Source organism: Urocampus carinirostris, chromosome 12 (assembly GCF_059441175.1).
Source record: "Urocampus carinirostris isolate Australia breed hairy pipefish chromosome 12, RoL_Ucar_1.0, whole genome shotgun sequence".
In the NCBI taxonomy this organism is placed as follows: domain Eukaryota; kingdom Metazoa; phylum Chordata; class Actinopteri; order Syngnathiformes; family Syngnathidae; genus Urocampus; species Urocampus carinirostris.
In genome coordinates this window covers 15,457,067-15,473,923 of record NC_142360.1, presented here as the reverse complement: position 1 = coordinate 15,473,923, position 16,857 = coordinate 15,457,067, and the positions used below count along the sequence as shown (strand labels likewise).

Sequence of the window (16,857 nt, the reverse complement as noted above, 5' to 3'; positions counted from 1 at the left end):
AACACTACTTTTAATATTAAGTATGCAGTTTAGGGGTTAATTTCGAAGAGCAAAGCCCATTAACCACTAATTAAATAACTTTTAAAAAATGGACAAGCTTTTTTTTTTTTTTAATCTCTTCATAAAAACCATGGAGAATGTCAAATTAATTCAAGCAATGGATCAGTTCACATATGACCAAAATAGTGTTGTTTTGAATGTACTTGTTGAAATGAGATGTAATCGTAACACAAACTATTAACCCGAGCATTCAACAGCCCCATTTGAGTTCATTTTGGGTTTAAAAAAGAAAAAAAGTTAAACTTCTGCATTGGTTTTATAAATGCCTCAAAATATAGCCCTCCCCTCTATCATTCTATGATGTTCGTCATGATTATTAGGCTTGTTTGTGTTAGTTTTATTTATGATAGTATTATAATAAAAAAATAATGAATATTCTGACCTTTTCGGTCTTTCTTAGTCCCTAATGGCGAATCCTTAAATTGCCGTGTATTTAGGATAAAATTAGTGCAACCAAATTAAATGTCTCTTTGATCAGCTCTGGGGACTGTTCAAGTCTACTGGCATTGATTGTGTAACTTTGTTCAACTATTGGCAGATGGTGTATTTGAAGACATTATTATTATTAATTAGTGCTAAAAATAACAATATACATATATACAAGACCACTTATGCAGTGTCTTAGATGTTGTCAATTTCACACATTAATACAAGGATTTGCTAGGTTTTTGCTTATTCTTTTGATGGACTGCTGTATTTTATGAATAGTTTTCACAATTTTTGTAAGACATTTGATATCTTGGTCGGCGACAGTAAATCTGCACGCCGGGTCGAGTGAAAGGTTTGCCATATTGTGAGTGTGGGGTCACGTCACCCTGATTTGACATTTGTTGCAGAACGTCAGACTGATAATCTGTCCAGCTCTGTTGTCTGTGAAATGTTGAAATTTGAGGATTTGCATTGTTTTGTCCAAAGGAAGTCTTGAGGCTATGCAGGAAACAGAAAACTCCCGTGTTCCAAAAATGCCCGATTCCCAGGGCCAGTTTTCTGAGCCCCCATCCCCCGACAGGAGTCAAAACATCTCTAGCTTGAAAAAGTATTTTTATTCGGATTCATTTTTGTCCTGAATAGTTCCAGGAAGTGAAGCTGGAGCTGTAGCTCTTCCTCCAGCCGCGGCCGGCCGTGTTATCCGGAGCTTGACCTGATGTTTGGGTTACGTGGGACTTCATTGGCCCTTTTGTGACAACCTGCAGCTGGCAGTGGGGCAAAAAGGGGGGCTGTGAAATTGCAAAGTTCGCATGTGTGTTTCGCATGTTTATCTTTTTTAGCTGTCTTCTGTTTTTGGTCTTCTTGTGCATACGCACAATGTTTAAAATGAACACGAAGCCGTCTCTTTACACGGACACAATTTGACACGGTATATATGGAGATGGTCCATACACAATACCATTTAAAATTAGTAATTTTAGGTTGCGGCAAAATGTTTTAGTGTTTATCTCAACCAAATTATGGTTAAAATGTGTTTTATTTGCTATCTTGTTTATGTTTTAATTTTAGTTTATTTAATACATTTAGGAAAATCCAAACTGACAGGAAGTGCTCTTTGAACTGAATATTGAAACCTGTGTGACTGGCAGGGTCGGTGAAATTACGGCACACAGGCCACAGGCTTTTTAATATGGCCTGTTGAATCACAAGTTTTAAAAAAGTACTACGAAAAATATTGCTCTGGTGCAAATCTTGTTCCCAGTGTCGCTCTGGATCCATGTCCAGAAAAATCTATTTTTCACAAAAACCCATTGTGTAATATTTGACCACTAGATGGCACTGGGCGGCATGGAGGCTGGTTAGCGTGCAGCACACAGTGCGGAAGTTCAGGGTTAACGTTTACCTACCGCAGCCTCCCCCGTGTGGAGTTTGCATGTTCTCCCAGTGCCAGCGTGTGTTTTCGGTGTCATCCCACATTCCAAAAACATGCCTTTCAGGTTAATTGGCCGGTTCAAATTGTCCCTTGGGGTGAATGAGCGAGTGAGCTGTCCGTCTCTATGTGCCCTGGGATTGGCTGGCAACCAGTTCAGGGTGTCCCCTGCCCACTGTCTGTAGACGGCTGGGAAGGGCTCCAGTACCCCCGTGAGGGTAAGCGGTGCAGATAATGGATGGATGGATGGATGGCATTGTATTGTCTAGTACAAATGAAAACCAGTGCCATAGGGCAGTTGCTAGAAAAACATAGTGGTAACTTTAGGTAGAGATTCCACTATGTAAAAGAAATACACTTTTGAAAAAAATAACATTGGTATGATAGTCCAGGTCTTTTTGCCTCATATTGAAACCATGTGTTTCTTTTTTTTTTAACTGAATGAAGGTTTTTGTACCACTAGGAGGAACTAAGTATTGCACTCTGTGTCCCTTTAATATGTACTGTGCCAATATTCTAATCTAATGTATTTTTCCCCATTTGCATTTTTTCCTCATGTATTGAGTCATCAAGATGTTTTTCAATTTTCTTTTAATGAATATTAGCAAATTTAGGGCTTAAAAAGGGACATAATATGTAACATTACTTTAATTCCATTGAGGGACGATTAAGACCATGAGCAAACAAAGACACATTTCAGAGGTTGTTTTTTTCACATGATAGCAACAATATTTTGATGGATAGTTTTATTTATAACTACACTATTCTCAGGAACAGCTTGAAATATCCGTCTCGCTTTTTTAAAAGGTGCCATTCGAATGTTGTGTTTATGGAATTATTTGACCTGTCAGAGTGGATCTATAGAATGTATTTATTTGCTAAGCTCAAGTCTGCTGTCTCTAAACTTTGTTAACAGTTCCTATTGAATTCAAAAGAAAGATGCGTATAAGTAGAAGTTTCGCTCTGTTAACCTCATATTGAAAATGTCTCCTTGTTGCATATTTGAATTGCTTCTCAAGTATGTGGAAGGCCTCCTTTTCCAACTCTCCTCCTCTTTGTCAATAAACCCACAGTGCAGCTCTCAGCACCCAGCAGCCCACTACTGCAAACCATTTATTTATCCACTGGAATAGAAACACCATACGCTCCCTTGCTTTCTTTTTGATCCCCTCGTCCCCCCTTTTCAAATTACCTTCCTTTCATTAAAGGATTCCATACCATATAAATCGTATAATCCGTCCTAACATTTCTTCTACATTTCCTTCTCAACTTAAGTATTTTGTTTTTGGGTGCCATTCCTGGGTATCCAATTATCCATCCCATTTAATAGCTATGAAAGTGACAATTCTTAATATTTCCATGCCCAAATGGTTGGATATCTGTGGTCGAGAAAAAAAAAAACTGGCACGAAAAGCATATCATATACATATATTAGCCTTACAATTTATAGCATTACAGAGGATGATTTGAACACAGATTGTTAAGGGTTGCTGGAAAGGGCCGTGTTTTGACACCAGTCTCATGGTATAGAGCAGTGTTTCTCAACCTTTTTTGAAAGGACACTTTTTCATCGAAAAAAAAGTCACATAGCCCAGCGCTGGTTAAAAATGTACAAAAAAAAAATCTGCTTCCGATTTCATTTTTTTTAAAGTTTAAATTGCCACACGTTTTTTAATTCTGCCTATATTTTTCTCAGTTTTCTAGAAACATTGATTAAATGATATTCCATTGGAATAAATCATTTCTTACTACATTCTAGATTATCTCACTCCAATTGCAGTGTTAAAATGTTTTAGTACCGGTACTATATTTTTGCACAGTACCCCATTGGGGAAAATTATTTTTTACTACTTTCTAACATTTTCAAACTCCAAACAATGATACTCAAAATAAAGCAAAAATATCTAATATAAGGTGCTATAAAATATAAATATGCTATCAATATTTTTTTTTCTATTAATCCTTTTGCAAGTAAAGCTCAATATTTTTTAATCAAACCAAACAAGATACTAAAATTATTTCCTACCCCATGAGCAGATAATTATATTAAAAGAATGATCTCTGCTACCTACTGATGCGGTTCAATGCTATAGTTATTCGGCTAATCCCTTGAAAATTTCACAGATACTGAAAAATGGCAAGATTTTTGATAATGATCAGTTCTTTGTCACCCATCACATAAAATTGAATAATTTCCTGTGTCATGCTTGACAAAGTCTCACAGTACACTGGTTGCAAAACACTGGCATCGAATGAATGAATTGATATCTTGTGCAATTCATCTTCCTAAACAGATTTATTTTTTCATCGATTTTTTAATTAGTGATTTCCTTTCCATTTTAACAGTTATTTATTTGATTGTTCTGTGATAAAATGTTAATCGCTACTGATGTTTTGTTTGTCTTCAGCCATACATATGAGGCAGGATTCAGACGGTACCGAACGAGTCGAGGGATCTATGACCCAACATCTGGAAGTCATCCTTAATAGTGAGCATTTTTTAAAATCCTACATTCATCCTTTATTAAAATTTTGTGCAGTCCCGTTTTTAATTTTGTTATTTTGCTTTTGCCCAGTAACTTAATTTTTACTGTATATCTGTGTTGTTCGCAGGAGCAAGCGATACTGCAGATACACTTTTCCAGGAAGTTCTGGGACGGAAAGACAAAGCCGATTCCACACGAAATGCACTCAACGTCTTGCAACGTTTCAAGTTTCTTTTTAACCTGCCACTTAACATTGAACGCAATATCCAGAAGGTATCTAGCCAACTTCTTTTTTACCAAAGATGACACTCTAAAAGCATGTGCATATTGATTTGATAAAGTGCAAACGTTATTATTTTTTCAGTTTATTATTGGATATTTGACAAATGCTCAAGATTAACATTCTCAAGTATAATTACTCAACACAACCTTAGGGAAAATGTTGTCGGACCAAACTTTTAAAAGAGAACAATTTTGAAAGTTTGTTCAAATTTCAAAACATGATGTTTATTAATGAGAAATGCTAATGCATTCTTGGTTGTATTACAAAATATAACTGAACTAAACCAAAGTAGATCTACCTCACAGCCATACAAACCATCACAGTTGTTAAAAACATGGTTCTTTATTGTAAAGAAAGACGGCCTTTTTCTGCCCTCGTGGTTTCGTTTACATCCGGGTTCTGAGATGGGTAAAACAAGCGCTGGAGCTGAGATGAGTAGCGTCTTTGAAGTTTTATTATAACAGAATATTCTGGCCACAAAGGACAATGGCTTAAAGGTTTCATGAGGTTTCATTACGCAGTCATAGTGGCAGACCATTACTTTTATACTACAAGGGTGGTCCCTGAGTAAAAACGAAAACAAAAAGTAAACTTAAAATAAACACTACTGAAACAGTCGCAACTGAATAAATAAAGAAGGTAATTTATTGTGACTAAATAAGTGAATGAGTTATAAATTACTGAAATGATACAAATGTTAGAAATTAAGAAATCATATAATCATGGCTATCTATGAAGTGACACATTTCAATGTTCCCGCAATTCACAGGGAGATTATGATGTGGTGATTAACGACTACGAGAAGGCTAAATCTCTCTTTGGCAATACGGAGGTTCCAGTTTTTAAAAAAGGTTAACTTGCTCGACTCTAATTTTATAATTCCAAACAGGTCATGTAATTGTGCTACTAGTCTAAACGTTTTTTTTATTCTGCTCTTCAGTGTATGCAGAGGTTGAAACAAGGATCCGGGCGCTCAGAAGCTTACTTCTCGAAAAACTACTGCAGACTCCCTCAACGCTACATGATCAGAAGAGATATATCAGGTTTATTTGTATTTATTTTTTTCATTTATATTGTCATTGTAAATGATATTACAAACGCTAAGGCTTCAGGTAGCGACAAACCAAGGTTCACCTGCTATCCGAAGCAAATCCAATGGTTGGCACGCAGATGAAGCCTGAGCGTTTGTGATGTCATCGTCACTGGATAGCATTCAAAATGGGCACTCCCACAAATAGGTACAAACGGGTGGATTTATTTTTTTATACTTTACGATCCAATTTACTTAATGTTAAGGTTGTGGCTAATAAGTATTTACATTCTGAACATGCAACATTCAAACTTTTTGATCAGAAATACTTATCTGAATGGAATAAAACTAAATCTCAAAATATTTCAAGTGCTTTTAGACAATGTGAAACTTTTCTACATCAAAAGCTCTTCTGAATTGATCCAGATTGATGGTATGAACATACTGCAAGAGACTCAAAACTATCCGAACGGTGTACTTGTGTAGGTTTCGTTTGTTATAAGGACGTTTTTTTTTGTTGTTTTGAATAAATTGGGAATGTATTTTAATCTCCTTTCCATTTGAGTGTCCTTCATGCGGAAGATTAGCAAGTATAGTAAATGTGTGTGTTGATGCTTGCTTATAAAAAGCAATCGTACGGCTTTGTCATGTGACGACAGTTGAATGGACCAAGCCACAGCCCCGGAGATGAATGTCAGAAGCCACAAGTTGCTGAGTGAAATTAATTGCTGGCAGGAGGATCTGTAAGAAATGATGATGGATGTATAATTGATGAAGAGGAAACACATTTGATAATTTGCAAAAAGAAAGACCCTTTTACCCTTTCTGGTTTGTATTATATGTCATGGATGAAATCAGTATACATTACATTGGAGCATGGCTTTATTTGCTAAGCTAGGGGCGGCAGTAGCTCAGGAGGTAGAGTGCTCGTCTTGGGATCAAGGGATCCCAGTTCGAATCCCGGCTCGTCCGTGTTACATGTCGAAGTGTCCTTGGGTAAGACACTGAACCCCTAATACCCCCAATAAGCAGGTTAGCGCCTTACATGGCTGCAAGGCGGCTATTGGGAAATGTGGAGCACTTTGTAAAGCACTTTGGGAAGTCAATGACTTGAAAAGCCCTATATAAATGCAGATCATTTCAAAATGCAGATCATTTCATTTCTAAGCGGTTTTTCTTGAATTTTTCTTGTTTGAATGTGTGAGGTTTTCTAAAGCAAAGTTGTAGGTTTTCAGTTCTGTATTCAACTAATGTCAGTGGGTTGGTCTTAAAAATGTACCTTATATATGTGAAATTATATCTAACTATAACATTGTTGAACTGAATGCATGTGGTACTAATTACACAGACTCTGAATAAGAATACATTTATCAGAGTTCGTGCGAGTTCGTGAAATCATTGAAAATGCTAATGTTGTGTTTTCAGGGATTGAAAAGGGCTTACATTTTGAGTGAAGTGCTTGTAAATGCTCGACATTGTTACCATGTTTCTCAACAAGTCTGCTTAAAAATGAGTTGACGCTGCTCTCTGTTGGTTTCACTTTGCCATTGCATTTCTTCTGTCCTTATTATGGCAGCTGGCATTAGTTTGTATGGCATTGTTCTATAAACCATCTTCACCCCCTACGGGCCTCGCGCAAGCAGATAGGCGCACGCTACACCTAAACAGGGCACTATGAAATTTGTACTAGTACATATCAATTATGTACATTTATTATGGACGAAGCAAAAGATTAAGGTAGGGTTTCTTAGTGGTAAATTGTAAGAAAATGAAAGCTACATATTACTGTCGTTTTTACCCAACACCTATATGGGGGAGATATTTGTCGTATTGTTCAGATCCACAAATATATTCATGATTTACTAAAGATCTAAAAATCATCTGTCTTGATAAATGCACACGCAAGATTTAATATCACATATATAAACCGCAGATAGCTTTATTGTTCTCTATGTTAAATGACTCATACTGGATTTCTTCTTTTAATGAAACTGGATACAATGGAAAATTGGCTTTAAGAGTCCTTAAAAAGTGCTTGAATTTGCGCGTGAAAATGGTGTACGAACACTGATTTATTTACCATATGTGTTTTTCTCTTTTTGTGAAGATACCTGTCCGACCTGCATGCTCCAGGTGACCCTGCCTGGCAGTGCATCTACGCTCAGCACAAATGGATCCTGCAGTTGATGCAAGACTGCAAGGATGAGTTTATCGGTGGTCAGCGAGGTAATTAAAAGGCTTCATAACACAAAGGGAAGCATGTCTGTGTTTTCTAGGCAGCTGGTCAATGTGAGTCAGCTGCCTCATCTGTGAAGCGCCTTTGGTTTACGTTCTGTATTCCTTCATCGCCCTCGCCTGCCTGTTGGAATCAAGGCACACCTATTTGTTTTGACTTTAATGTATGAATTAGATAAAATGGGTGGATTTGAGTTACAGGGCGTTGCCTGTGCCGTTCTACACGTTGGATTTAACATTACTGTACAGATGGATTGAAGCAATTACCCACCCAAGGAACGTGATTCACCAACCACATATGCGACTACACTTGCACTTCTGCAATCATACGCTCAAATTGATGTCAAAATTGTGAGTGGGTGGCTTTGTTTTAGGAATATAAACATTCCTAATCTCGGACGTAATTTTAATTTCTGATTGCTTTACGTAAAAGATGTAATTATTGAAAGCAAAATCCAAGCACATGGTAAATTTCACTGTTTTAATCTGGCATTTGTGCTCTTTTTGATCATGTGATACATTGTTTAAAGGAGCGCTTCCAAAATGAGTGAATTTTAGATGGGTCACAATAGATGATAGGCATTATATGAGCTTACTTTTGACACAATGGCAATGCCTTTTGTGGATAAAATTAGTTATTTTGGTGGAGACGATTATCACTAGAGACTCGGATGCTTTGTTTATGAAGGCCACGCCCCTTTCAGTTAAACCACACAATAGCATTCTGCGTTAGACTGATGCGTTCAAAGACCAGACGCACATTCTGAAAGTTTTTTTTTAGTTACGTTCGAAGATTTTGACATTGAAGTGCTTCCTTTCAAATTATGTTTTTCAAATGACCTTGATTTAATAAGCCCTGATTATATCACTACACTGTGAGCATTGCTGGGTAAACAAATCCACAATGAATGGTCCCCACAGATGTATGTGCAAATGAAAATCCCCTCAACAGTTGATTCAAAAGTAATTAATCAATAAATAACCAGTTTACCAGTTATTTATGCTTATTTAATTTGTTGTAACTTACCTTTATTATGCCTTTCCTTTTTGTGAACACACAGCAAACAAAGAACGAAGCGGGGGAGGGGGAAACAAAAACAAAAAAATAACATTTAAAAAAAACAACAACAATGAAAAAAACTAAAACAAAAAAAACATTGGTGTTGGGGAATATCTTCCATGTTTAAGTCATTCTTCAAAGTCCAGTCTTCATTGTTAGTGGTGTCCTTATTTTTTCCATCATCCCATGCAGGAGAAACGCCATCATTATCATTTTTCCCATTTGTCCATAAATTGGGTCTCCTGTATCCTATTCAAAATGTGTTTTTTATTCTAAGTAAGACGTTGAAATTGTAAACTGAAAGCTTTACAGAGGCTTGATTGGTTGGTGATCTTGCTAATTATTTATATATTTAATTCAAACCACAGCAAATGTCCGTTTTGGACATATTTAAGTTGTTTATTATCGTTTTACTCCCAAAAAGAAATTGCTATTTCACCCCCTCAGTCAGCAGCACACACTCAAGCAGTTGGCATCTATTCACCCGTTGCGGCCTTTTTTGTTCACCTCTTTGCTAAATGTTTTGCCTCCTGAAATCCTAAAACATCCTTTACTTCACCCAGGCAACCTTCAAACAGTCATTGGGAAACCACATCCAGTGCATGCATCCCACTTCTTCCGCCCCTGTCCATCATTATCTGGCATAAATGGCTCCCCTTTTCCACTTGACTTTGGCCTCGTCTTCTTTTTCCTTAGTTTTAATAATATTTTCCAGTCTTTAACCAGATTATATTGTCCTGGTGGACTGCCGTAACCTCTGCCAGTCAATGGAATCAAGCCATAGAAGTTGCTTCCGTATGTCTGAACCCCAATGCACCCAAACTGACTCTGCCTGATTCAATTATAGGCTGCAGTTCTCCTATTTCCTGAACAGCGCTTCTTCTGCCAATGTCAATACAATTTGCAGGAAAATTAGTTCATTGGAAAATACGTTTGTCAGCGAATAATTAGAGAGACTCTGGTGTTTGGAATTCGGCAAAGAGACATGAGGTTGCGATTAGGCTCAATCAGTACTACTTGAGAAGGGTGTGAAGTAGCACCTTTTAGATTGCCTACGTCAATTATGGAACTTGACCGTGCAACATTAAAACTAGGGTTCAAATACCCCTAAAAAAGCAGACATTAAATCAGATCATATCACTGTAAAAGAAGATGACTTTATATAGCTGTAATTTGACACAGAGCAATATTTTGAGATGCTTGTATATTTTTTACTGTTTTTGTTGCTCTCTTTTTCTTCCACTTTGTTTCTCTCATCCGCTGTTTCTCTCTCTCTCTCTCTCTCTGCTTTTCTATCTCATTCTCTCTCTGTCTCTGTCCTTCTCTCTTACTCTTTCTCCTCTTTTCAGTCTCTTTCTCTTTCTGTTCCTCTTTGTTGTTGGTTTTTGTCTCTCTTTCTCTCTCTCTCTGAATAAAAATGAATGTTTCCATATTCAATAGATGTTTATTTGAAAGTTTTTAACTGTAACAAAGCCTTTTTTGTATTAATATCCACTGTTTGTTGTCATTTATCATATGTCATGCATGTTTTAGTCAACCGGGGAACTGAGGCCACTATACAATAGTTTTTTTTTTAATTCAGTAGGTGTCAGCTGAGGTGTTTCAAAGTTGACAGTCCAGTTTTTCTTCAAACTCACACAGCTCCCTGTTGCCATCTGGTGGCTTTCTATTCTAAGGCAATAATTATTAAAACAATAAAGAGCTTGGAGATAAACCTACTGGCCCTTACAGACTTTCCTGTCTAGTGCAGGCAAGGCTTCTCCGAAACGCTGGATAGAAAGATAAATAAAGAGAGAACGCAGCACTGCGGGAGAATTGTTTAGTATGAAAGCCCTGTGAGATTATGGAGGAATGTGGAATTATGAATTGTCTAATTTGGTTATTTGATATACGAGATAAGTATTCCTTTGAGTTAATTTCTCTTCTACTGCCCCCTCTGCTTGGGTTTCCGATTGTTTCAGTCTTTGCTGAAGCTATGGATGAGGGGGGAAACTGTCCATCAACTCTCACCAGGCTGGGCCGGACATCATCTTTGAAAAGTTGTGGCAACCTGCAGATGACAAGACCGAGCAGTGAGTATGAAGTTCTGACACAACACATTTCTGTCTACACCATAGAGTTCTGAACGAGCCTACGTTTCATTATTTGATTTACTTTCTCTTTATAAAATGTGTGGAATAGAATCAGCAGTGAGCAATCAGTTGAGCTCATATTTATTAAAACATTTTGTTCTATTTGTAATAGAAAATCAATTGGTAAATATAATACATGCAGAGCATTACATTACAACAGAAAGGTACAGCATTTTTCTCTAAAATTAAGGAGCAGATGCAATTTAATTGAGTTTGTGACAAAATTTACATGTTACTTTTTTGGGGTTAAAGCTAATTTAAATTAAATTCTGCTTTTTTGAGTCTCAACTGAATTGATAACAGTAGTCTTCCCTATAAGTGGGGGAACTACCTTTATGCTCGCCAATATATGCTGTAAAACAACAAATTTATTGGGGAGACTTTAAACTTTCAGTTGTCCTCCTGCAACTCTGTTCATAAAATGTAGGTGTTGAAATTGAATGGCTTCCTTTAAAACTCCTGCCTGGCGCTTGTCTGTCTTTTTCAGATTGGCGCTTTGAAACTCCTCAGCAGGTTCAGTTTGTGGCAAAGCTTTCAGATGTGGTGATTGGCCAACTGCCTAACTTCTGGAAGCTTTGGATCTCTTATGTAAACGGCAGCCTTTTCAGTGAGGTGAGCACTTCGTAGATCCTCACTGTAAAAGGTTTTATCACCTCATCTAACAAATTTCTTATGCAGACTGGAGAGAAATCTGGACAGGTGGAAAAAATTAAAAGGAATGCACGACAAAGGCAGAATGACTTTAAAGTATGTAATATCTCTTGGACAAGTGTTTTGAAATACTCTGGAATACAAGTTTCTTGACTTTGTTTAATATGTATAGAAAATGATCGAAGAGTTGACCAATCGCTTGGTTAAGCTTGTCCGAGGAGCCCTCCTTCCTGAAACGCTACCGCAAGGAGAGCGTAGCTTTTATGGAGGCTGGGAGAACAAAACTGAACTTCCCGGGACCTGGCTCACACAAATTATTCACACTGTCAGGTGAATTAAAAAAGGAAACTATTTCCTGCATCTTTTCTTATTGGGTCATTTCATATCCTCTACTCTATGTTGTGGCGCTTCTCATTCAGGGGTTGTTATGACGCTTTGTCGACCTTGGAGATCCCCAACGATCTGTTGCAGGTGATCCAAGATTTGCTGCTGGACTTGAGAGTTCACTGCCTCATGGTGACACTTCTGCATGCTACACATGGTGAGGGAGGCCATCTGAGACCGAATTCAATTAGACAATACTGAATTGCAATAATTACAGAGTACACTGGATTGTTAGTTTCCTTTAATAACAAGAATAAGAGTAAACTATCAGAGCTGGAGCTGTCTGTAGAGAACGTGAAACAGAGAAACACTTGATTTCTCTTATTTTTGCGAGGCTGACTATGCTATGGTGTGTGTGTTTATTAAAAGCGTGAATTTTATTTGAAAGTGGGTTGGAAATCCTCAGTGACCAGTAAAGTGTTATATAAATGCAGTCCGTTTACCATTTTATTTTAGAAGCTCTTATAATGGTATACTACACCACTAAACGGTCAAAACTTCCAAAGCCAACAGACAGCACTAATGTAATGTTTGCACCAACTGATCATGTGTCATTTTTTGTGGGTTGCTATTATCACAAAAATGGGATTTATTTCACACTACCACACTTTAATCGTCAAATCTGTCTATGCTTTGTATCCAAATCACTTAACCGTTTTAATGTGATATAGTTCAGTTTTCATCAACCAGTTTGTTATGAAATAGTCAGAAAATCCCCAAGCAATAATAATACCAAAAACTTCAAATAAGCTAATTAGCTATATTATTTGCCATCAACAACGGAAGACAATTCCTGTTTTATGATACTGTTCCAAAATGATCTACTCTGCATGCAATACAGGTAAATCAATTCAGCTTGAAGATACTTTTTGAACATATGATCTAAAAAATAAAAACAAATAATTATGCTCATTAAAAGTATGATTGTCCTTGTTTTACAAGAAATAAAGGAAAAAATGTAGTATTTTTTATTTTTACCTATTTATATTTTAAACTTTGCCACATTGCCCGTCTTGACAATTTAAAAGTAAAATAAGTTGAATAAATAAATTAATTTAATGACATTAGCGGAATGTTTTAATACATTTTAATTTAATTCTTGATTTAAATATCTTCAAAATAAAACGTCTGTCGTTGGTAAAGAAGGATGAAGAAGAAGAAAAAACATAGACATAATTAAGGTAGTAGGCATTAGAATTTCAGATGGGCGCATAACGGAAAAAAAGGATTCAACATGTGATTTTTAAAACACAAAATCAAGGCAACGACCACAAAAAGTATGCTGTTGTCAAAGTAGGGTGGCAAGTACGTGTTTTAAATATAATGGAGGAAGTTTTCTGAGACCACAGCTCAGTTTCACTTGCGGTTAAACGTGGTCACTTTAAGAAGAGTGACTGGCTTTCCCTCACCGAGTGATATCAGTCATTTTGGTTGAGTTTTATTTGTCTTGACCATTTTTTAACCATACAGTCTTTTTTTTCCTCCTCAGTATTTTTTTTTTAAATTGACATCCAAAGTCAACTGGAACTGGCTCCAGCTTGACCCCAAAGTAGGCAATCACTTTGGGAGATGCAGGGTGGGTATCTATGGACCGTGATTCACCATTTTACATGAAAAACAATCACATATTGGTTTTGCAGAAAAAAATCAAACATTTTAATGATCGGCAAAGGATTTGGCAGGATTACACTTGTTTTTCTCTGGCTTGTCTCCATATCATCTGACCTTATTTGTGTGCTTTACAGATGTCCGAAGCCTTGCTGAGAAGGAAGACTGGGTGGTAGATAACGAAGGCCTCACTAGACTGGTAATGAGCAGCTTGGAGGATTTTTTGAACACTGCTTTGCACATTCTACCGAAGCAGTTTGTCTAAGTTCTGCATTCTGCTGGAGTTTTAAGTTGTCCGGAGGATATTTTTAGTGAAAATCAAACATTTGTGAGAATCTTTTCATTTATTTGTATGTTTTCTTATTGCGGATGTGGTCAGCCGTCTCAGTTTGAACAGTGCGTGGTCCAGATGCTGCAGTCACTGAAAGAGCCTTTGGAGGTCAAACCAGGAGAAATCAATGTAAGCAGAATATGTGACAATGGTTAAAGCATTCATTTGAAATGATAAAATCACAATTATGTGTTCTGATCCACAAAATGATAATACATTGAAAGCATTTTCTATTGTATTTGTCCCACTAGATACTACAGCTCGACCAGGTTCAAGACCAAGCCACAGACCTATGTATGGGGATCATGAAGGTACTTGAGTTTGTTCTTCACATGCTACATTGGCAAAAAGAAAAGTAATTATCATCAAAGTGAATCACATTTTAGCAAAAATTATGTTGTAATGGAACGTGCCTACTGTTACTAACCAGAAGAATCTTCATTGTGCAGCAGTCTAGTTTTGAATACAGACTGTATTGTTCTGTCCATGTCCATCTTAGGTTTTGATCAGCTGCCTGGAACAGATGAGCACTGAGAGAGATGGAGATGTGTCGATATCTCAGTAAGTTCCAGAAAACATTATTTCTGATGACAGATTAGATTTGGTTTTGGGCTTGAAAAAAAGCATCTTTGTTTGTTGCAGAATTTCTATGGATCTTTCCTCTCCAGATCGCTTCAACACCATGCAGGAGCATTCCAGTCCAACTCCTGTAATAATTATTCTTTCAGCTCTTTAAACTACATGTAATGATGCTAACCACGACATGTTATCAAGCCTTTTTGCTGCATGTGGGCATAAAGCAAATACTTCATTTCTTGTAAGCCGCCGAATATATTCATCAAGGGGGCGAGTGCTGCAGAGACAGGAAGACGACACTCGATGTATGAAGTACTTCTGGTAAAAGAAAATGGGCCAAGTGTAATGGGGTTTCCCCAGCCCAAGCAGGGCAGTGTTTCTCCTTTGATTAACTGGTTTCAAAGTTACATCTTTTGTAAATATTTGGGGGCATTTTGAGCCTTTTCCACAACAGTGAGGCACCTCTCCACACCACTAGGTTGGCAATGGCGACTGTCTGCGTGCTTTTTTTTAATGTACACTACAGACACCCTACAGAAAATGAGTTGGTTATTTTATCTTATGTTTTATTTCTACAACCTTCACATCAAAAGACGAACGATAGGTGACACGAATGACAGTTTGCATGTTCACTTGTTTACATGAAATAAGATCAGTTATATTTATTCATTTGATTTTTGTGTAATTGCGATTAAGAGGGGAAGAAAGAGGTGCATTGAAGCAGCACTACTGCACAAGAGAGAGGAGTCCTGCCGGTTAGTCGTTTATTCTTTGTGACTCCTTGAAAGGGCTGCTGGATTTCGTCCTCCCCCAGAATGTGTCAAAACCCTAAAACCCAATTTCAATGAATAATAGTTTGCCATCGCACCGCAATTGCTGAATACAAACTCTTAATTTCTCGCTCAGGCTTCTTTCATATAAAATAACCAATCAACAGGCGGGGAATCTGTGGCGCTAAACTTAACACTCACTTTTGTCGAATAAATCACCGTTGTTTGGTGCCACACAACTGCCGCGGCACAACCGTATCAGAGCTAGTTCGATAGGGACCGTCCGTTAGATGTCTTTGGCACCCAAAATGGGAAAGACAGTACTTATCTGGGTTTCAGAATTGCGCCAGTTTGCAGAACTGGTATTGGCTTTTGTTTAATCAGTATTGTCTTTTACAGGAACAACGCTTGCTTATCATCCTCAGTAACTGCCATTACTTGGAAAGGCACACATTCCTTAACCTGGCTAATCACTTTGAGAAACACGGATTGACTGGCACTGAAAAGATCACACGGGTTAGTGCCGGTTTGAATGAGCTGTCACTCATTATGTTTATTTTCGAATGCTGATTGCCATCGGTGTTAAATGTTGTTGAGAAACAAATTGTGCTGATAGGGGAAGAGTAATCACATTATAAATTCTCCCAACCTTAATCATGTTTATATCACTAAGCAAGGACATTTTGAGTTTACCTTTCTGAATAATGTAGTTCATTTAGATTTAGATTTTTTTTTAATCCATGCAAGATTTTTTTCTATGTATTCTGAGTTGCCAAAGGAATTGACTGGGATCATCTTGAGAAAAATAAATATTAGAACATTATCAATTAAGCCCCTCCCTCACTTTTCCCCTTTTTGTAGGATAATATTAAATTCTTAGTAATCCAACAACAAATTGTCTTTGGCTTTAGAGCCATCGCAAACATGTGCTGGGTAAAGGAGCAGAGCATCTTGCAAAGCGTTACGCTAACACCAACTCACAATGAAATAAGGGTTGTTTATATGGCAAATAAATTATTTTGAAAAAAAAAATGTACATAATTTAATTCCGTCACATCTTTTAAACTGTTTTGTTCTGATTTGGTCATTTTCAACCATTTTCCAGATCTTGGTAGTTGGCTGCCTGCAGTGATTAGATTTTTGTTAATGTGCGAACCAGACAACTATAAAACTTTTTTTATAGTTGATTTACTGAAATTTGAGAAGACGTGAGAATACTTTGGTTCTGTGTTGACTCATCCGTAGTCAAAAAACAAGATGCAAGAAACTCATTAGAATAGGCACTATCATCGGTCAAATGTTTTATCAGTTTTTATTGATCACAATTTTGTTAAAGTCCCACCCCTATGATAACACTTTGATTATTTCATTAATGGAATAATTGAATAAGGAT

At 37.1% G+C, this 16,857-nt stretch overlaps 1 protein-coding gene across 1 annotated transcript in view; it reads left to right on the top strand.

The window, feature by feature from the left end:
- exoc2 (exocyst complex component 2) overlaps positions 1-16,857 on the top strand; it is a 41,508-nt gene that overhangs the window by 18,738 nt on the left and 5,913 nt on the right. The window contains exons 7-22 of the mRNA XM_088348898.1: positions 4,327-4,407; positions 4,532-4,677; positions 5,457-5,538; positions 5,628-5,730; positions 7,825-7,943; positions 10,974-11,084; positions 11,632-11,756; positions 11,823-11,891; positions 11,968-12,125; positions 12,215-12,336; positions 13,925-13,986; positions 14,167-14,247; positions 14,370-14,429; positions 14,618-14,679; positions 14,761-14,827; positions 15,864-15,980. Coding sequence (XP_088205024.1) covers positions 4,327-4,407; positions 4,532-4,677; positions 5,457-5,538; positions 5,628-5,730; positions 7,825-7,943; positions 10,974-11,084; positions 11,632-11,756; positions 11,823-11,891; positions 11,968-12,125; positions 12,215-12,336; positions 13,925-13,986; positions 14,167-14,247; positions 14,370-14,429; positions 14,618-14,679; positions 14,761-14,827; positions 15,864-15,980 — 1,565 coding nt within the window. The remainder of the gene's footprint in view (positions 1-4,326; positions 4,408-4,531; positions 4,678-5,456; positions 5,539-5,627; positions 5,731-7,824; positions 7,944-10,973; positions 11,085-11,631; positions 11,757-11,822; positions 11,892-11,967; positions 12,126-12,214; positions 12,337-13,924; positions 13,987-14,166; positions 14,248-14,369; positions 14,430-14,617; positions 14,680-14,760; positions 14,828-15,863; positions 15,981-16,857) is intronic.